Source organism: Ranitomeya imitator, chromosome 3, assembly GCF_032444005.1.
Source record: "Ranitomeya imitator isolate aRanImi1 chromosome 3, aRanImi1.pri, whole genome shotgun sequence".
NCBI lineage: Eukaryota > Metazoa > Chordata > Amphibia > Anura > Dendrobatidae > Ranitomeya > Ranitomeya imitator.
In genome coordinates this window covers 71560463-71582951 of record NC_091284.1, presented here as the reverse complement: position 1 = coordinate 71582951, position 22489 = coordinate 71560463, and the positions used below count along the sequence as shown (strand labels likewise).

The following is a 22489-nucleotide window of genomic DNA, read 5'->3' as shown; positions in this document are numbered from 1 at the left end:
CCAAAATAATGAAAATGTGAAAGAAATCAGTATCTGATATTGGAATAACTATTGCTTCATTCTTTTGACCTTGGTGAACTCATCCACTCAGATATGAATAAAAGTGGTAAAATAATTGTTACAGGTGTATCACAGATAAAACGTCATTGATTATTTTCTGATTCACAATGGTTTTTGCATGTCATTTCATATCATTCTGTTACTGCATACATTGTGGAAAGCCGTGCTTAATGCAGAGCCAGTGTCAGTCAGGGCCGGGGTCACGGTTTCAGTCATGGGGTGGTGCTGGCGCTGGTGTAACCTGTATAAGTGGGCTGTATAGGGCCTCATGTGGACTATCGGGAATAAGTAACCACTGTGGGAATTTTCCAGTTACACATGCCAATAATATCTATTGCTTTTTTAATTACCGTAGTTATCAATAAGAAGTAGTTGCAATTACTGGGACAATTTTCATGACATAGTGGTTCCATTGTTAGCTTGAAGGGTAATAAGCTGCCATTTACAGATACGGGGAACCCTGGGCCGCTGGAAAAGTCAATATTCCATGGTCACTGGACGGACTGGTGGCTCTTTAAACTGTTTCCTTCTTGCCAGCACCAGTGACTCCCATTTTGACTAGCCTTCCTGGCTTGATGTCTTTGTGAAACGATACACACCCAACATCACGATAGGCAAGCTAATCAGAAGAGGAGCCAGGCATGCAGGCAGGTAGAAGGTGGTTCCTAGTGCAATGGACATGGACTACTGCCCTGGCCACTGGACCAGGAAATTAAGACTTTATTTGCTCATATGTCAAATCTAGTGACAATGGCTTCATCTGCATGAAGTATTCTCTGAGTAACAAAAATCCCGAAAATATTGAATACCTTAACAACATTATATAGAACAAGATTTCCCTTATGTATATAGGGAAATAAAGGTATAAACACTAGAACTAAAAAATTGAAAAAACTTTATTAAATACCACATAACAATAAAATGCCATGAAACAGTAAACAAATAGGGAACAACAATAAAAACAAATCAAGCACAGGAGTAGCACAATGAGCACCTCACAATACCAGACGTAAGTATATATTAGCATATGTAAATAGCATATTACTATAGTCTAGACACCAAGGGTATAGCTATACATTCTAATGTGTTAAACAAAAAGACTCCATTACTCGAAGCACATGGCTATCCTGGAATACAAATGAGCATATGGGCAAAACAATCCACATTGGTCATGGGCTCAAAACGGCATACACCTACCACTGAGTACTCATGTGAGTTGCAATAAGCTATAAAAATAGTGCTGCCTAAGTCATGCCCATATCCAACAGTAAAGATGCATAAAATAAACTTAATGTGCATAGCCCATAACTACAATAGCTACCCTAAGTCACTATTCCATTGGTATGTTCTAAGTAATGGACCATATCCATACTTCCATATAACAAAGCATTGGTGGTGAACTTACAAGAGGATTTGCAGGAGGTGCCGTGCGTCTGTGCTGAGACCCCGACAGCGCCGTTTCGCCACTTCAGGCTTCTTCCTAATGGGGGCGAGTATGTTTGTGCATGCTAAAAGTGCTCGTACTTAAAGGGCAGTAAATTCAGAAAATCCTGAACAGCTGTTGTGACTAGCGGCGTCACGGATTAATAGAACGGCGCATGCGCCGGTATTCGGCCGCCCGTGTAAGGCTTGTGGTCTCCAAGCAACCCGCCCCTGGCAACCAGTGATTTCAGAATATCGTCAATCAAAATTTACATATCATCTCCTGTACCTATATATTTATCTGCATCTGACTTATATCTGCATCAGGGACAATAAGACTTATACAATTTGTTGTGTCTAGGAAATATTTACTGTTATCTATACTTGGCATTATCTATAGTCTATGTATATAGCACATATGATTGAGTTATATTTGCTCAGTGACACTAGCTAAGTTGTATTATGGGCCTGTATTCTATATACCCTGTTGTTGGATACAAAGGGATTTTCCCATTGAACATGAAAATAATCTGACTTTAGATTCTACCTCCCTCAATATATATAGGCTTTAGGTACCGTCACACTAAGCGACGCTGCAGCGATACCGACAACGATCCGGATCGCTGCAGCGTCGCTGTTTGGTCGCTGGAGAGCTGTCACACAGACAGCTCTCCAGCGACCAACGATGCCGGTAACCAGGGTAAACATCGGGTAACTAAGCGCAGGGCCGCGCTTAGTGACCCGATGTTTACCCTGGTTACCATCGTTAAAGTAAAAAAACAAACGCTACATACTTACCTTCTGCTGTCTGTCCTCGGCGCTCTGCTTCTCTGGTCTGGCTGTGAGCGCCGGGCAGCCAGAAAGCAGAGCGGTGACGTCACCGCTCTGCTTTCCGGCTGACCGACGCTCACAGCCAGAGCAGGAGGAGAGCAGAGCACAGCGCTGGAGGACAGATGGCTGTAGGTAAGTATGTAGTGTTTGTTTTTTTACTTTTAGGATGGTAACCAGGGTAAACATCGGGTTACTAAGCGCGGCCCTGCGCTTAGTTACCCGATGTTTACCCTGGTTACCAGCAAAGACATCGCTGAATCGGTGTCACACACGCCGATTCAGCGATGTCTACGGGGAGTCCAGCGACGAAATAAAGTTCTGGCCTTTCTTCCCCGACCAGCGATCTCCCAGCAGGGGCCTGATCGCTGCTGCCTGTCACACTGGACGATATCGCTAGCGAGGACGCTGCAACGTCACGGATTGCTAGCGATATCGTCTAGTGTGACAGTATCTTAAGTCCATTATTTAGTTAATTTAGATTACAATCTTAGTATTTACGTTTGAGCTTTATAGCTATTGTTATGGTTAGCCTTGCTGGGTGGTGGGTGGGTCACACTATTGTTAGTTATTACCCAGTAGTTAAGTAAATAGTCTGGCATTGGAAGTGACGTTTTTTCTTTCATACACGGCCTGCCAGTACATAGCATCAGTCTTTGCCACGCCCCCGTCTAGCCACACTCTGCCCCTGCAGCGATACTCACATTGTTAGATGACGGTGCTCGGATTAGTGCGCATGCCCCGGTCTTGGCCGCATGGTGGCTCCTGGCCCCGTCCATTGGGTGACGCGAGCGTTACACGCTTGGTTGCCAGGGGCGGGTTGCTGGGAGACCACAAGCCTTACACGGGCGGCCGAATACCGGCGCATGCGCCGTTCTATTAATCCGTGATGCCGCTAGTCACAACAGCTGTTCAGGATTTTCTGAATTTACTGCCCTTTAAGTACGAGCACTTTTAGCATGCACAAACATACTCGCCCCCATTAGGAAGAAGCCTGAAGTGGCGAAACGGCGCTGTCGGGGTCTCAGCACAGACGCACGGCACCTCCTGCAAATCCTCTTGTAAGTTCACCACCAATGCTTTGTTATATGGAAGTATGGATATGGTCCATTACTTAGAACATACCAATGGAATAGTGACTTAGGGTAGCTATTGTAGTTATGGGCTATGCACATTAAGTTTATTTTATGCATCTTTACTGTTGGATATGGGCATGACTTAGGCAGCACTATTTTTATAGCTTATTGCAACTCACATGAGTACACAGTGGTAGGTGTATGCCGTTTTGAGCCCATGACCAATGTGGATTGTTTTGCCCATATGCTCATTTGTATTCCAGGATAGCCATGTGCTTCGAGTAATGGAGTCTTTTTGTTTAACACATTAGAATGTATAGCTATACCCTTGGTGTCTAGACTATAGTAATATGCTATTTACATATGCTAATATATACTTACGTCTGGTATTGTGAGGTGCTCATTGTGCTACTCCTGTGCTTGATTTGTTTTTATTGTTGTTCCCTATTTGTTTACTGTTTCATGGCATTTTATTGTTATGTGGTATTTAATAAAGTTTTTTCAATTTTTTAGTTCTAGTGTTTATACCTTTATTTCCCTATATACATAAGGGAAATCTATATAATGAAGTATTCTCTATAGTATCACCAGTGGTGGACACTTGTGCAATAATAGTGTATGGGCCCAATAATTCTTTCTACGACAGAAGATCCTTGCTGGTTTGGAGGTGGTAGAGGCCTCTTACATGTTGGGCCACCGTGCAGCCGCATCAATTATATGTCCTCCTCTAAGTATCATACTATAGAATGTTCGAGAAGGAGAAATAGGTCCATCAAGTACAGTCTATTCTTCTTCATTGCTGATCCAGAGAAAAACCAAACCTCTATGATGCATAAAGACTTTGGCTCATCTCTAAGTTTTCCCTAGGGTCAATCGCCCATCTCCAAAAACTCTAGTATTCACAATTAGTAATTACATTAAAGAAAAGCTTCCAAGGTAAAATATTTCCAGACCAACTTCCTTCCATGTTCTCTGATGCATTCGGGTTTCTTCTGGGTGCATGGTTTCCAACAACCAAAGCAAACATCATAATTTTCAGAACTAAATGTAACCAAAAAAATACCTCCTAATAATCTATATCAATTATGGCTGGAACCACGAACAGGAACCTGTCACATGCAAACGTTTCTGTAGGCAGTACGTGATATGGCAGAAGCTGAGTAGATTGATATATACTTTTTAAGGAATCTGTAAAATTTGTACTTTATTCATGTAAATCATTGCCCTTTTTAAAGTCCAGTAGGCGGTCCCACTCCACAATTCACATGATTTCCTCTCGAACTGTATATAAAGAGATGACTTTCAATCTCTCACTTGAACACTTAGGGATTGAGCGCTATAACTTTATGCAAAGTGAGGCAGGGAGGGTGCTCAATCTTAACTTGGGCCACCCACTGGTAAGTATATAATCAACACGTAATTAAATTATAAGATACTAAATCATTTCCCATAATGTTATATCTCGATCTTCTCAGCCCCTTCTCCTCTATAACTTGCTGCCTACAGATCAGATACCATGTTCGATGTGACAAGTTCCCTTCCATGGACGTGGAAACAAATAACGTACAGCAGAAATTAAACAGAAATGTGGTTATTCAAGCGGATCCAACATTGACTTATTTCAAACCCAATTAACGTCAATTATCTCATCTCAGTTAGTGAAATTGGCGTCAGATTAGAGCACAAAGTGTATGGTAGATCAAACATACCTTTGGTGCCAGAGACGGATGAGGTTGAACGGGGTGTTATGGTAACAGAGGTTTTGACTGTTGCAGTGGTGAAAAGGGGGATGATTGTGGTTGTAAATAAAGGTTCTGGTCAATGGGAAAACATAAAAAGAGACATGAAACATAAAGACAAAATCATAGCATACAAAAATCATAACAATGGTTAAGCTGGGTAATGTAGACACACGGTAACATAGACATGCTTAAGCAAAGTACTCAAGACACCTGGTCATTCAATAATATTAAATCACTCTCGTTTTAGATTTCGCTTCATTGAAAAGGTACTGAAAATGCTGTATTGTTTTTTCATTTACTGGATACGGCAAAAAATGATTCCATCTGATGCGATGGAGAGTGAATTTAATTGACAAGAACCAAGCCTTCATCCATGTCATGTACAATGGATTGTGCGTCGGAGGTCAAATGTGGATAAAACAACATGCTGGGTAAAAGTGGGAGACAAACAAGCAAAAAGTAACATGCTAAAAGATGGAAATCACACGGCAAAGCGACTGTTTCACCAGCAGTGACTTCCTCTGGTGTATATCAATGAAAACTAAGAAGAATTGACTCCATGTTTTTTATTTTGTACTCGGCAGTCATTCCCTGGCTAAAGCAGAAGTCAATGGTGGGCAGCAATCATAAAGACCCTTTTATTGATCCACAGGGGACTTCTGAAAGGGTATATAATTGACTATTATATTTTAGATGTAGCATTCCAGCAAAACAGCTGATTGATTTCTAGTACTATTTTTTCCGAAAATTCGAATATTTGTCAATAGAAATCATTAGCAGTTTTCCAAACCTTTTTAAAGTTCACATTCACCACCAGTACCACGGAAATTATTTTTTTTAGATTTAAAAATATTTATTGAAGATTCCAAAATTCAAATGTGTACCTTTAACAAACCAACTGACACGAATAGCTACATCCCCCTGGATAGCTGTCACCTTCCTAGCTGGTTGTTAAACATTCCAAAAAGTCAGTTTAGGAGGATTCATCGGAATTGCTCAAGGCCTCAAAACTTTGATGTGGAGGCAAAAATACTGATACATTTTTGGAGAAAGGATTTAGCGCAAAAATGCTGGAGGAATCAAAAGGAACTGTTCTTGCCAAATCCAGACAGGAGCTCATCAATCCAGTTTCCACATCTAGAGACATTATGAATTTTATTCCCATAATAACTCAGTATAATGCCAATTCTAACCTCCTTCGCAAGATAGTCAGCAAACACTGGCACATTTAGAAAAATGATAAAATACTGGGGGATAAAATCACCAACCAGCCCCGATTTGTGTATAAAGAATCTCACAATTTGGGAAATTTGATTGCCCCTATGGTTCAAAATAAAACTTGTTTTAAACAGTCCTCTATTTTTCAGGGTAAACTAAAAGGGCTCTTCCCATGTAGAAAATGTAGCATGTGTAAACAGACCATTGTGCATAAATGCACAAAAATTGGAAAAGGTGATAAGGCATTTCAAATTAAGGACTTTATCACACACTCCACGACAGGGGTAATATATAATATACAATGCCCCTGTGGAAAAATGTACGTGGGGAGGACAAAAAGGCCCCTGAAAACAAGGATTAATGATCATATACGTAACATCAAAAACAAATTTATGAGACATCCACTTTCCCAACATTTCATAGAGCATCACAATGGACTGGCACAACATATGGTGATATCAGGCAAAGCAGTGGAGCACCCACATTGGAGAGGTGGGAATCACATCAAAGCCATGTCGAGGGAGGAAACAAAGTGGATTTTTATGTTAGACACTGTAGCACCAAGAGGATTAAATATTGGTGCGGAGCTGTTTGGCTTCCAATAACCACTTACATTATGGAAGGCTATATAAGGACAACCATCACAGAGTAAGGACCAGCCCTGAGGAAGGAGACAGGTGTCTCCGAAACGCGTTGGTTGTTTGGTCCTTACCGCGTTTCATTCACTCCTTCGGGTTCAGCAGTGGTCACGTGATCCACTACGTTACGGAAGGTCCTGCGCACCAGCCGGAATCACCGCTAACACTTCATGTGGCGCCGGCTATGCAAGATCCCGCTCTCACCCGAAGTTTAGCTTGCGATGGCTGCAGCCGGCTGGGGCAGCCACCTGCTTAAAGAAGTTCTTTCCGGACTCATCCTATCACAAGGACATTACTGTGGTCGTCCCCAAGTCCTCAAGAACCTCATCAGTGGGGGTAAGATAAGCGCCATTTACCTTTATTAACCCTTGAATTAATCTAAGATTCTGCTAGAACCTTGGATGTTTTTTAAAAGTAACAGGACGCTGTTTTTTATTGCGGTTATTGCACAGGATATTTTTATTGGCTATCACTTAGCACGAACCTGTATATAAAAAGGTATATACTATTCATTCATATATATTTTGCTGGACAATTTTTTGGGTGAATAATTGTTGGTTTCGCTGCAAAGAGACAGAGCCATATTGACACTCTGCGCCACCATATTGCATGACTTAGTTTTCCAAACCTCTACTTGCCTTTCTGAAAAAATTAACTTTTCACAAACTTATAGAAAACTTTTTAGTTTACGTCCAGTGGACACAATCTATCCCGACCATGTTATGATGTCTTACAGGCCACAATTCTGATATCGGAACAGTATCCAGCCCTGTACATCATATTTCTATCTAATGAAAGAAGTACTTAATGAAGGTTCCTATTCAATGACTGCAAGAAGAGGTTATGTGCCATGTGTTATTCAAGAGATGGGTTTCTGGTAAATGATGATGATGATAATAATAATATATATTGTCATCAGAATTATAATTAATTCCACTTCTGTAACAGAGGTAAGTGATTGACTCAATGATTGACTGCATTCCCTCTCTGACTGTGACTAGAAAGATGGCTGACAATCACTAAATAGAATGTCCCGCTGGCATACTGTAGTCATGGATGGAGGGTGGGTAACCTCTGCATAGGACGCTCTACTCCTAAACAAGTAGTGATATTACTTATACTACCAATAATGATTTTTATCAGAATTATCATTCCATTCACCTCTGCAAAACAGTAATATACATTAATATTCTATATAAAGTAATAAACAGAGATGAGCGGATCGCTTCGTGCCACCTCGGTTAATGGTCCACGTCACTAGTCTATGGCTCCTGATAGGAGAATTTCCATACCTTCCGGGATCCCATGTTCAGTTTATGACTAGCTGTGTCCTGCACACCGCACAGATGATATCACACCAGGCAGGGAGCCCAGAAGCTCAGGTAATTTGTGCACTGGTCCGGTTCGGGTTTGTACAATGCGATCCGCTCATTTCTAGTAATAAACATTAAAATTTTAAGCTATCCTTCACCCTTTAAAAAAAAACTATAATTAATTGGAAAGACAAGATACACAAGAGATGAGTTTCTATTAAAAGATAATAATAATGGACAGCACGATGGCTCAGTGGGTAGCACTGCAGCTTTGTGTCACGGGGACATAGGTTCAAATCCCACCCAGGGCAACATCTGCAAGGAGTTTGTATGTTCTCCCCGTGTTTTTGTGGGTTTTCTCTGGGTTCTCCGGTTTCCTCCCACACTCCAAAGACATACTGACAGGGAATTTGGATGGTGAGCCTCAATGGGGACAGTGATGATAATGTCTGTAAAGCACTGTGGAATTAATGGCGCTATATATGTGAGTAAAATAAAAATTATATAAAAAGAGCAGCACAGATAAGGATGCGTTCACCTTAGCTTTGTACCCCACATCCATGATTCCACTGAAGGTTCTAGAAAAATCCCCCAGAAAAGAATTTTGCTCTGCTCCTATGAATGACCAGAGACATTATATGAACCATGTAGCTTGGTTTGTGCAAACTGATCCTCTCATTTCTATTAATAAACATTAAAGTTTTAAGCTATCTTCACCATTTAAAAAATAACTATAATTGACTAATAAATTTAGAAGGAGCAGCACAGATAGGGATGCGTTCACATTAGCTTTGTACCCCACATCCAGGTACGGACTGGGACTGAAATTCAGTCCTGGCATTTGAAATCAAACAAGCCCATGCCGTCCCCATCCCCAAGCACCAGATGGGATATATTACTAATATTATCCTGGATGGAGGAAAGCAAGATTTCCTACAAGACCAATATTGCTAATGATACCCGTGGCTGCTGGGGTAAGTGACAGAGTCAGCAACTTTGTGCTCCATCCCATCTCTTAACAGTATGGGTGTCTTCTAAACATAGATTTTGCTAAGAGCGAGCAGACAAGGCAGCTCACGAGCAGACAGGCCTTTCTGGCATTTGGCAGAATTGCCAGACCAGTCCGGCCCTGCCCACATCCATGAATCCATTGAAGATTCCATCAGAATACAAAGAGGCAAATTTCCATTAGACCCAAAATGGAGCCATTGAGTATAACGGAGTGAAAAGTCTGCAACCTTGGGCTCTGCTTCTCCTCCTTTCCTGCGGTGTCCGTCTTTTAAGTCAGACACAATAGCTCAGTTTACTTCTCTGTTGTGTTGGAAGAGGTTTTTAAAGCTAACTAGAAAATAATGCATTTTATTTCCAATAATTCACTTTAAATGCACGTTAGTTGGAATGAACTCTAGATTGCGAAAATGTTAATAGGAAAACAGTTCCTAAATTCCTTGAACAGAAGCATAGCATGAATACCAAAGAATTAAATGTACCCTGCTTGCTCGTAATCATGTATTTGGTCTACATGTTTTTTGTTTTGCTGTTACATTTCCCAATGAGTTCTCTGCTGGAAATAAACTGCTTTGATAGTTATTAGAACAGTAATTGTGCCAGAGAGTCTGCAGTATGACCAGTCTCGGCAATTACTGACCACTCGAAAATCACATCATTATTGTTAGATGTCAGACTCTTATCAAATGTGGACATGAGTTGTCAGAAGCCTGAATAGTATATGCAAAGGTTCCAGAATTGAAGGGGTCTAACAGTTCAATGTGGTGGTCCCAGGTAGTTGAGAATACGAAGAACAGTTAAGATGTTTCCATATTTCCATCTGCTTCTGGTCTCCACATGGAGCCAGATATTTGAACCTCAGTCATTAATGGATAACATAGCAGTACCCCTTTACTCATACAGTAGATATTTTACATATGAATCTGCTAGTCATTTCATTGCTGTATTTTACTAGTAATACAATACAGAATTTAGAGAGACATAGATGTTTTCTGGCAGATACACATTCTTTCTATAGGAAATTTGTCACTATAGAAAGTGCCTCTTGAAGTCTGGTTTGGGGTTCACAATTTATTTTTGCTATCACCAACTGTAGCGGAAACAACAGCAATATCCATTCACTTTAATGAAGCTGTGTTGAAAATTCCTGTACAGTAGGTGGCCAAAAGTAGCGAACATTGTGAAATAAAAAAGGTTCATGGACTCTTGTCATTTTGTGTTTCATCAAAACACCCAGAACTACGTGTGGTTCAGTTGTACCAAAGAGAGTTGACCTAATTCATGGGGAAACTCTTCCTTGTTATCTATGATACTTTTCGGCAATGGTTCTGCTAAATAGAGATTTGCTGATCGCTTTGCACAATCGAGGTATGTCGAGGTAGGTAATCACTAGCCATGGATAGGAGCTGTGTGAATTTGCTCATCCTCTGGGAACCCAAGCTAAGTATGATTAGCCGAGCTGGTGAAACATCACCTGTGCACTACACACTGCATATGACAACACTCCAGGCTGGTAAATCAAACGCTATGCCAGAGAAACCATAAGCTTAGGAAACTGGCACAACTCCTATCTTTGGCAAGAGATCACTGACTTGGACCATGGACCAGGGTTGTGCAATGTGATACGTTCATCTCTAGTAATAAAGTTTGACACTATCATAGAATCAAAGAATTATAGAATGTTAAAGTTGAGAGGGGCCTCCAAAGTCATTGTGCCCAACCAGACAGATATCTGTCCAGTCTCTATAAGAAAACTTCCATTGAAGAAGAATTCACCAGCTTTTGTAGGGAGGAGAACCAAGTTGATGGTCTCTCCTGCGTATCTGCGCCGGAACCATCAGGGCTGTCACCAGTGTTGCAGGGGGAAGAGACTACTGACCGGAGAAGTACAAGGCACCTGACTGATAGGGGCGGGACGGACTTAAATAGCAGTTTGAGTGGGAAGACAGGAAACTTGGCAGGGACCGAACTTGTGAGTCGTAAGACGGTTAACTCCCTCTTCACAGACCCATGCCCGCTAGCTGTGCCTATACCCCCAGCTAGCCAGACTGCCGATGCTTCCTACCCTCCATACAGAGAGGCTTCCTCACCAGATAGTGACCAGGATAAAGTACAGATCTTTGCTCCACTCATCACGGTGGAGGCACCGCTTAGTCCCATCCCTGCGGTGCCTGCTGCAGACCGGCACATGCCTGTGGCTGTGTCCGCTGGACTGTGTGCTCCTACTGTTGCTTGGCTCACTGAACTCTCTCCTTCTTCTTCTGTGTCACCTACCATCACACTTGCCTCACTGGGCGCACAGATCAGGAGATCACTTGCCGAAGAAGGATTCGTCGCCACAAGGAGAAAAGTGCATCGCTCATTTGTGGGACAGGATCGGAGACATCTCCCATCAGCTGAGGCACTGCCGTGAGATCTTCCAGCCACCTTCCTCCAGCGCACAGAGACTGATGAGTTAACCTGTTACATTCTATTGCATTTGACTTTCCCCCTATCCTCCAATCACATTCCTTACACCCCTGCTTGTACCATTACTGTTCTTATACATAAATAACCTGTTAACCCTTGTTGTGCCTCATGTGTGTCACTGCATCCTATGCACCTGCCAGCATCCTACACTTTCATGGCAGTCTGTTCCACTGTTTGATCACCCTCACTGTCAAAAAGGTTTTTTTTATAATATCTAATCTGTATCTTCTCCCTATTCAGTTCCATTCCATTGTTTTTTGTGTTTCTATCCTTCACCCTTTAATAGACAACTATAATTGACTATTACATTTAGCAGCACAGCTACAGATGCCTTCTCATTAGCTTTGTGCCAAAAAGTCATGATTCCATGGAAGGTTCTATCAGGTTATCCAAAAAAAGCAGATTTCCAGTAGACCACAATTAAGCTATTGAGTATAATGAGGTCAACGGAGTAAAAGTCTGCAACTTTGGGCTCTGACCTTCTTTCCTGCTGTGACCATCTTTTCAGTGAGACAAAATAGCACAATCGACTATGCAATTGTGCTGGAAGCGATTATTAAATGTAACCAGAAAATAATGTATAATTCATACAAGGGCGGCTCCCATGCAATACTGTTTGAAAAAAGTTAAAATCACAAGAAAACTGTCTCTGTAAGTGCACATGCAGACCATTGCATCTTCGGCCCAAGTGCGATCCGACAAAACATCAGATCTCACTTGGACCAATTTTCGTCTATGAAGCCATGCACATGACTGATCTTTTCCCCAGACAGAGTATGTCGGAGGAAGAAGTCAATGCATTCCCCAGGTTTGTCCTTTATTCATATTGCACTTGCCAACGCAAGTCAGTCAGTGCGTGGACATCATCGGAACACATTCGATTGACATCTGAAGAACACAATCAGATTTCCACTGCCTGACAAAATGGAGAAGATGGAGAAATGTTGTTCTCCATCTCCTCATTGGAGAAAATTGGATCACATCATGCTGACACTCTCATAAGAATCTTACCAGAGCGTCATTTGCATAGTTGGCTCCATTCTCTTGGATGAGAGAATCTGCAGCTATTTGCACCTTCCCATTGACTTACAAGTTAGTTACCATGCATGGTACCAAATAGAGAATAGTCTTTCTTTTAAGGAAGAGCTAATTTGCATACCATCCCCAGTATTTACCTGTGAACAAAACTTTTCAGTTTACAAACAGATGTTATGTATATTTTAAAAATTGATATAAATTTGTAAAAAAATGACTTATTATTATCCTGTACTGATAATGAGTTACGGTAGCCTGTACTATAGTCCAGCGCTGCACTCACAATTCTCCAAGCTGCTCCTGGAAAAAGTCAGCAATCCGGTTGGCAGATACAATCCTAATAATGTAACTTGATAGCATAGAATATGGCTTTAACACTTGGAGATGAAATTTAGATTTTTATAAATAATGCACAGGTGTAAGTCATTAACTCACAGGAGCCATCTCTTTGCTGACACGAGTGCAATGATGGAATGCTTTAACTCTGAAGCCTGAAGAATTGTGACTGCAGCTCTGGATTATAAAACAGGAACAGTGCAAAAAAAGGTAACATTTTCATAAAGCTACTCAAATAAAAAGAATATTGTTGAAAATTATAATTTTACATTTCACTTTTTGCCTACACTTAAAAATACAACTTGTTGAAGAAATAAAATGGAAAATATATGGATATTAGAAAAGCATTAGAAGATTAAAGAATTTTCCATTTCTGGATGAGCTGCATCAGCTGGGAGAAGTTTCGAAGTTTGGGAAAGACTTTAAGAGTTCTATGGCTGCCTAGGCGACCAGACCTCCCGTTCTTCTGGGTGCACCTCCTACTGTCACTTTTAAGTGTTAGGCTCATGGGTTCTAGTACCGCCCTGACAAAATTTGCACAGATGTAACGTTATTTGGGGCCATTGTCACTTTGAAAACATCTTTTCAAATGAACAAGTCAATGTTCAACTTGACCCAATAATTTTTTTATAATTTTTCAGTGCCAGTGCAGCCGGGACACAATGTGCAAACTCTTAGGCGTGAATGAGTATGGCCGTCACGGGGCCAGGTTGTTACTAGGCAGCATGTCTCTCCACATGGCTGCCTTTCTGTTCTTCTCTTTCTTGCCGTGCTTTTGTCTGTTTATCTTTTTGAGTGAAACAGCTTACAAAAGAAGATGCTCAAAAGCACTACAGCAGAAGAATGAAAGTGTCAGCATGAAATACAATCCATTACAGATCACCAGGTGTAATTCCATTTGGAACGGAAGATCATTTTTAGAGCATGCTACTGTTAACCCTTGTTCATGTTCTCCTTTTTCATATTTAATGCATCACAGACTTGAAGGCTTGAATTGGAGGTGTCCCTGTGAAGATCTAGCAATGAACACATTAAATCTTCACCGGAACATTCAAGCTCAAAAAAATTGCAAACCCCCCCCCAAAAAATCAAAGAAATATGAACAAAAAATACTTTTTCTTTCTAAACTGTTACTACATTGTTTTTGAAAGTTGAAATTGATGCAATGCAAGAATAAAAAAATTAGATGCATCTACATTTTATGTTGTCTTTAAGGGAGTCTCTACGTCTATGGAATGGATAGCCTCAATACCAGGACTTCTACTGATCAGCAAAATGAAGAGGTTTTACTGTTTTGAGGGCCAGGAAGAAATCATAATAACATATTATCTAATCTTTTCTAGGCTTCCTCTCACCTGTCCTGCTGCCCCAGCTTCTACCTGGTCCACTACTCGCTCATTAAGGATGTGCGTCCTACCGCATGTGATCATGTGAGGCTAAGTCATCATTAGAAGATCGGAAAACCAAAAGCAACAAGCAGAGGACCAGGATCTGCAGTGGCAGGACAGGTGCGTGATGGGCCTAGGAAAGGTGAGATAATATTTTATTATTTTTAATGTCTTCCCTTTTCTCTATTTATTGTACTTTAGGGGTCGCAAGAGACTTCAGAGCTTAATTATCATCTTTTGGCAACACTTTTGATTCCGTCCAAATTTACTGGGACCAAATCAAATCTGCTGTGTGAAACAAATGAATTTCAGGAAATTCTTTCACCTTTATTTCTAATGAACTCCTTACACACATACACAGTTATGTTTCAGCTAGATGGTGGCCCGATTCTAACGCATCGGGTATTCAAGAATATGCATGTCCTCGTAGTATATTGCCCAGCCATGTAGTATAATGCCCAGCGACATAGTATATTGCCCAGCGACGTAGTATACAGCACAGAGCCACGTAGTATTTTGCACAGCCCACATAGTATATTGCCCAGTCACGTACTATATTGCCCAGCTACGTAGCATATTGCCTAGTCACGTAGTATATTGCACAGGCCACATAGTATATTGCCCAGTCACATAGTATATTGCCAAGTCACGTAATATATTGCACAGGCCATGTAGTATATTGCCCAGTCATGTAGTATATTGCCCAGTCACGTAGTATATTGCACAGGCCACGTAGTATATTGCACAGGCCACATAGTATATTGCCCAGTCACGTAGTATATTGCCCAGCCACGTAGTATATTGCCCAGTCATGTAGTATATTGCACAGCCACGTAGTATATTGCCCAATCACGTAGTATATTGCCCAGCCATGTAGTATATTGCCCAGTCACGTAGTATATTGCCCAGTCATGTAGTATATTGCCCAGCGACGTAGTATACAGCACAGAGCATATTGCCCAGCCACGTAGTATATTGCAAAGTTACGTAGTATATTGCCCAGTTACGTAATATATTGCCCAGTGACGTAGTATACAGCACAGAGCCACGTAGTATATTGCCCAGCCAGGTAGTATATTGGCCAGTCACGTAGTATATTGCCCAGCTACGTAGTATATTGCCCAGCCATGTATGTCACAGGTTAAAAAAATAAAGATATACTCACCTTCTGATCTGAGGGCCCCTTGTATTTCTGTCGCCAGCTTCCGGTCCTAGGGTGTGATGATGTCGCGGTCACATGACCATGACGTCATGGCAGGTCCTTCACGCGTAGGTGCGCAGGACCTGTGATGACGTTGCGGTCACATGACCGTGACGTTATGGAAAGTCCTTCTCGCGCAGGCGCGCAGGACCTGTGATAATGTCGCGGTCACATGACCGTGACATCATGGAAGGTCCTTGTCGCATACCATCCTTAGCACCGGAGCATCGCGAGGAGCGGGAAAGGCGCAGGAGGGTGAGTATATGATGATTTTTTATTTTTTTTATTATTTTTAACATTAGATCTTTTTACTATTGATGCTGCATAGGCAGCATCAATAGTAAAAACTTGGTCACACAGGGTTAATAGCAGCGGTAACGGAGTGAGTTACCCACGGCATAACGCGGTCCGTTACCGCTGGCATTAACCCTGTGTGAGCAGTGACTGCAGGGAGTATGGAGCGTGCGCCGGGCGCTGACTGCAGGGGAATAGGGAGGGACTAATTGGACTGTGGCCGTCGCTGATTGGTCGCAGCAGCCATGACAGGCAGCTGGCGAGACCAATCAGCGACTTGGATTCCATGACAGACAGAGGCCGTGACCAATGAATATCAGACAGAAGGACAGACAGACAGAAAGACGGAAGTGACCGTTAGACAATTATATAGTAGATGAAGAAAATGAATTAGGCTTTCTCAGACAACTTGGCGGGGGGGTGACCTTTCTCCCCCTCTCTTTTTTTCCCCCTCTGTTCGTTGTATTCGAGAGGTCCCATACAAGTCAACAAAGTCCTATAGATTCATAAGTATGATCAGATAGGGCCTTGGTAACTTTTTCTTGATTATCAATTTTACGCAGTAATTTTATACAATCTTTAGGTGTCAGTCTTGATCTTTGACCTCTACCTACGCTGTACAAGCAGACTGTACAACATTCATCAACAGTTGTCAAAGCATGAGTTGTCTGCACCTAAAGGGGCCTTTACACTGCAAGATAATTATGTTTCGCGATTACCATGCGATCTGGTATAGATTATTCATTGTGCATCGTCTACTGTTGTCTATGTAAACAGACATTTAAATGACTGCCTATCGGGAAAAGATTACCAATTGGCATTCCTATCGTACAGCAGGTTGGTCAATATAAAGGGACCTTTAGGGTGCGTGTCCACTGCGCTTTGGACGGAGCAAAAAACCCGCTCTGCCCAAAGCGCAGCCCCCTTCTGAACGCACGGTGATTCCGGATGTGTTCTTTGCACACATCAGGAATCTCCGCACCCTATGCATAGGGCCCCGTGATTTACTTTGCAGTGACGGAGCGTCGCCACAAGGTAAACAGACATGATGCGCTTTAAAAAGACACGCAGCATGTCTGTAAACACAGGGCCGCCGAGTGTGTGTTTGCACGCATAGTGGAGACGGGATTTCATAAAATCCCCTCCACTATGCTGTAACATCTGGAAGCAGCGAGTTGAACGCTGCGGTTGTATGCAGCATTCAATCCACAGCTAATCCGGATGTAAACCGGCCCGTGGACACATACCCTTAGTTTTTGCTGTTCTGCACACAAAGAACCAGTATACAATTCCTAACACAAAGTGAAGAAATAACATTTTACCTAGGAGTTATGAAGAATTAGTATACACTCATACAAGTAACATTTAACCCCTTAATGACTGCCAATATGTCTTTTAACTGACCTGAGATATAAGAGAATAGCCTCCCCATACAGGGGAGAATCCAGCAGCTGTCGGCTGTACACTATAGCTGACAATTTGCTGCATCAGCCACGATCAGTGTTTGCACCGTCCAAATCTGTTTAACCCCTTAGATGCTGCTGTCAATAGTGACTGCATCATATAAATGGTTAACAGAGTGTGGGAGCTTCCTCTTTATCTGAATTGGTGCCCTCAGATCATGATTGTGTGGTTCTGATGTTTGCGATGGCATTTCATGTCCATATAGCGGCCTGAGAGTCAGGCAGTGACCACTGGAAAGTTCAAAACAAATGTCTTTTAATGTCCAAACAAACTTACAACTGGAACACAAAAGGTAACCTCCGGATCTCGGCTGGGAAACAAGACTGTCCGTAACCGGGACCGATTGCCATGGGCGACAGCACCGCCATGTCACGCTGAGGGGTACAAGGTTCCATGTTGCTTCACACCAGCTGAAGATTTGCATCCTGCTCTGCGAGTTTGCAAACCAAGACTGACACACCCAACCCTTGGCTGCAGGGTTTTTACAAGGAATCTGTGGTTATAGGCCACTTGTAAGACCTGGCCAGGAGGGAGCGATCCGCCACACTACCATCCTGTAGTCCTCTCCAAAAATAAAAGCGCTTGGCAGGTTTTCTTAAATCTGCCTTGGGCAAATAGCTTGCCTAAGAACAATACTTCCTTTTATTTTGCACTGCAATCACAGCTATGCCTGTGACTGCACTGCACTCCTGCGACCTCGATACGCTTCTATGCCCATCCTGGGGGAGACATATCGACCCTCGCATATGATCCCCATCACTGCCTCACAGCCCCTTTAATAAAGTTAACAAAATCTTTAATGCCAACTATCAATCATGAAAACACATTATGGACAAAATCCTGAATTATTTGCAGTGGTGCAAAAAAAAGTATAATTTGTTTCTGAATTATGACATTTTCAACAGTTTGGCACTCTAGAACTCTAGAATATAAAATGAGAGGAAACAGAAATATTTCATATATTTGTTGCAAAAAAAAAATCAGCAAATGCGTAAACCAGCTGCTAAACTTTTTTTCCCGCACTGTTCAAAACGCGTAAAACTCAAACTTGAATCGCACTACAAAAAATAATTTAATCTTCGCAGAAATCATGAATGAGCAACGCAAGGTGGTAACCACCCAGTGAGGGGCTGCAGAACTGAATCCTTCCCATGATGTATATTTGCACTATCTGAATCAGTCAATTAGACTGTAATGAAGGACAAGGGCTCATTTTCCGTTGAATATTATGAATGTCTATCCAGTAAAGCAACAATTCCTGGCATTGTGCTGTTGCCATAATATCTGCCTTCTTGTTTCGGAGAGTGTTTTCTTGACATTTATTATTATCAATAAAAGCCAAGACAAATGAAAGTAGCGGCCGTAGTATCGATTCTGCAAAAGCAGCACGGAGAATTCTAACAGTTTGATCTCTTCCACTCCACCAAAAATACATAACCTCTTTTACGGCCACCTCTCCCCCCGCTACTATACCATCCCCCTCCATCAATGAAAAATGGAAATAATATTGCTGACTGTTTTGACGGCAGTGGAAAGTAACAGTTACGGGCGAATTGTAATCATTCGTCTCATATCTGTATCGATTTCAACTATTATCTGCGCCGCTAAATAAAAAAGAATATTGCCTTTCATCTCTCAGGTGCACCTGAAAAAAAAAGTGATCATCGATGACCTTGTTCTGTAGTATGTGAAATTCCGTATCCAGATTAGTCAACTAGAGATCAAACAATATGCACCGTATTTTCCCGCTCGTTTCACACTTTTCATTTGTCAAAAACTAACAGAATGTTCTGGAATGTGAAGAGAGAGTCGCGTCCGTCTATAATTTATTAGGCTTCTGAATAAAATCAGCACAAAAACAAGCAAACAAAGACGGGTTCAGAAAGCCGCGCTCCGCTGCCGCGTTAATGTTTTATACCCTAAAATGTAGCAAGTCTATTATTTATCGGTCTTGTCAGTGCTGTCCTTTGATTGAGTTTTTGGCTGATTTGTTATTATAACCTGTGTCCATGTGCTTCTGAATTTAGAGGAGTAGCTTGTGGTTAAAAACAAAGCTTTTAACAAGCTCTAACCTATTAAAAGTGTATGAATCTGTGATCTGTTATTAGTAGGTTAGATACAAATTCAAGAATGCATCTTTGTGCCTAAAACTGCATAGGGCGGTCACTCAGAACATTTTTTTTTACATTGTTCTGTAAATCAGTTGCGGATCTGCAGCGTTTCTGCACCTCAAAAAACGCTGCGGATCCGGAGAGAATCCGCAACGTGTGCACATACCCTTATAGAGGCAGTTCCACCTAAGTAATTAAATGCATATTTGTAGGATATTCCATCACTTTACAAGAGGTACAACCACTCCGACCCCAATAGATTCTGAAAATACAATATCTGTAGTGATCTTCATATGCATTTTTTATGCACAGGGATGAGACTGATAATGATAAAGTGAAAGGCAGGGAAAGATTAATCAAAATAATAAATATCTTATTGCAAAAAAATTGAATAAAGGGCAAAAAAGTTAATAATTGTAATTGTCCCAACAGAGAGGACAACATAGACTCGTGTTGGGGTGTAAAGCAAAGATCCTGAAAGTAATAATCCAAGTATAAGATAACGCGTAATCAATTGATAATGCACAATGGAAATAAGAATGGCATGTCAGAAGAAACTGAAAAAAGTCAATCGATATAAGAATATAACAGCATAGATCCTGCCTGCCAATGTGAAAGATGCTCACACTACAAATGCACCCGCCATGCGTTTCACCAATGCTTCCTCAGGGGTCATTCTCCATGCCTACCCAGCTGTGCAGGGAGCTACGCTGAGAAGTTGCACCGTTAGTAAGATTTTTTTTGCATGGAAAAATCACAGAAAATCAAGCGTTGCTGAACCAGTGTTTCAATCTTCCTGTTCTCAGTGTCAGTGGAGGTTCCACAGAACGTCCCCTGATGATAACATATCCTATAATATGCCATAACATGCAGAGATGGGAATAACCTTTTAAAGAAAATCTGTCATTAGGCTTTTGCAACCCAAGCAACATGATAAGGAGCAGATATCCTGAGTCCAGCGATGTATCGCTTTCTATGCTGCCTGCTGCAGTTTTGCTAAAATCATTTTTTTTTCTGTACTGCAGATCTGCCAGTTCCCTGAATGCTGAGCTCTGTATAACCCCGCCCACATCACTGATTGGCAACCTTCTGCGTACACTGTGCATAGGCAGAAAGCTGCCAATTAGGAGGGTACGGGGCTATATAGAGCTCATGAACATGGAGGACTACATGGCAGGAAGTTTACTGGTAGTCTAGGGATTATTTCCTGCTAGTAAAACAATAATTGTGTCAAAACTACAGCAAAAAGTCCGCTTGACACATCAGTGGAATCAGGGTCTCTATCTCAGCCCTCAGACTGTATGGTATAACGCTGGTAACAGGTTCCCTTTAAAAATGTTCTAAGGAGGAATGATGGAAGGGAAGACATGCTGGGCTGTTTCTAATACCAATCCTGCTGACTTCTTTTCCTTTAGTTCCCACAGTGCTCTGCTTAAATGTGCACGGCTGATAAACTATGAGAAATAAGGTTGTTAAGTAAAATACAGATGGGTTGTCATTGAGGATAAGACTGGGATGAAGAAAGAAGGGGAAAATAAAAGAGCTAATGTGCTGTAAGAAACAAGAAAACAAGTGGGAACATGCGGAGAATGAGGTTGCTGACTAATCAAACATGATATGGGAGGAAAGAAGAGCTGAAATTATTTAATAAACTAGCAAACAAGTGAAAAGAACACTGGGTATTCTGAAACCGACATGTTACTTCTGATCTGAGCTGGCAACTCAGTGCGCGCTGTCATTGTGCACATCGCACAGTTCGCAGCACATAAGGACTAGCCCAGCCCCTGAAATGAGCATGAGTGATGATGCTTTGTTTCAGGGAGGAAACAGGGGCTGTAACAGTGACCGCAGACTCTGCCCCCCTGATGACACTTCGTTTCAGTATCCCAGCATGCACTTTGATTCTTCAATGAAGAGATGTCAAACAAGAAGAGGAGTGTGGTTTTGGAAGGATAGGGAATTTTTAATTCAAGTAAATTAGAAAATAGTTTATATTATGGAACTATATAGACATTGATTTAGAATGAATATCACTTTGAATTTCAAACCACTCCTTTAAGATGTACAGTAGATCTCCATATGTGGTGACTACTTTTACTCCCCCTATAATAGCATTGTCGTGATTGAAACCCTTGTGTTTAAAAAATGTATGCAAAAAAAACCCATAATAAATATATACATAATGCCTGTATCCCCGGCCTCACACCTGTTACATCAAACCTTATGCCTGTGTTTGGTTCAGCTAATGACTAAACTTTTGTCAACTCTGTAGCAAATAAGCTCCTTATACCCAGGAATAAAACTCTTGCTATGCATTTTTCTTTATTCTGCTTTTCCAGGAACAGTTTTTAACCATAACCCTAAATCCATAAAGCCTAAAAAAGCCCCTCTGAAATGATCCTTCAGAGTGCTACTGGCTCCGAAATGCTGCTATGCTGCTGGTCGGTAAGTGGTGCTCATCCTTGACACAGTGCTGGATAAGGAATCAAGAGCTTGTTTATGTGCACTTATTAAGCCCGCTCAGCCAGCTTCTGATTAGTAAATACTGAGACAACACAAAGGATTCTGGTAATGGGTACACGAAGTCACATTTACCATCCACTTCACTTCATAACACAGGTCTGCAAGCAACAAAATGTTTCCTAATATTACACGTTATCATTTTTCATATTGTGCAATGTAGGAAATTTTAAAGGGAACCTGTCATATCAAAAATTGCTATTAACCTGCAGATATGGGGTTAATATGCAGGCTAATAGTAATCTGCTGCGGGCTGATATCTGCATTGAGAGCCTTACTGACTAGAGGAAATAAACTGTATCCATGCCGGGGTACCCGCACTGAGAGCCCCACTGCCGGAGGAAATGGCCTGTTGCTATGCTGTGG

At 41.6% G+C, this 22489-nt stretch overlaps 1 protein-coding gene across 2 annotated transcripts in view; it reads right to left on the bottom strand.

The window, feature by feature from the left end:
• CADM2 (cell adhesion molecule 2) overlaps positions 1-22489 on the bottom strand; it is a 2470210-nt gene that overhangs the window by 131762 nt on the left and 2315959 nt on the right. Inside the window, exon 8 of one of the 2 annotated variants that reach the window (XM_069760973.1) lies at positions 5096-5200. The exons of the other annotated variant lie outside the window; for it this stretch is intronic. Within the exon in view, the coding sequence (XP_069617074.1) occupies positions 5096-5200 (105 nt within the window). The remainder of the gene's footprint in view (positions 1-5095; positions 5201-22489) is intronic. 2 annotated transcript variants of the gene reach the window in all.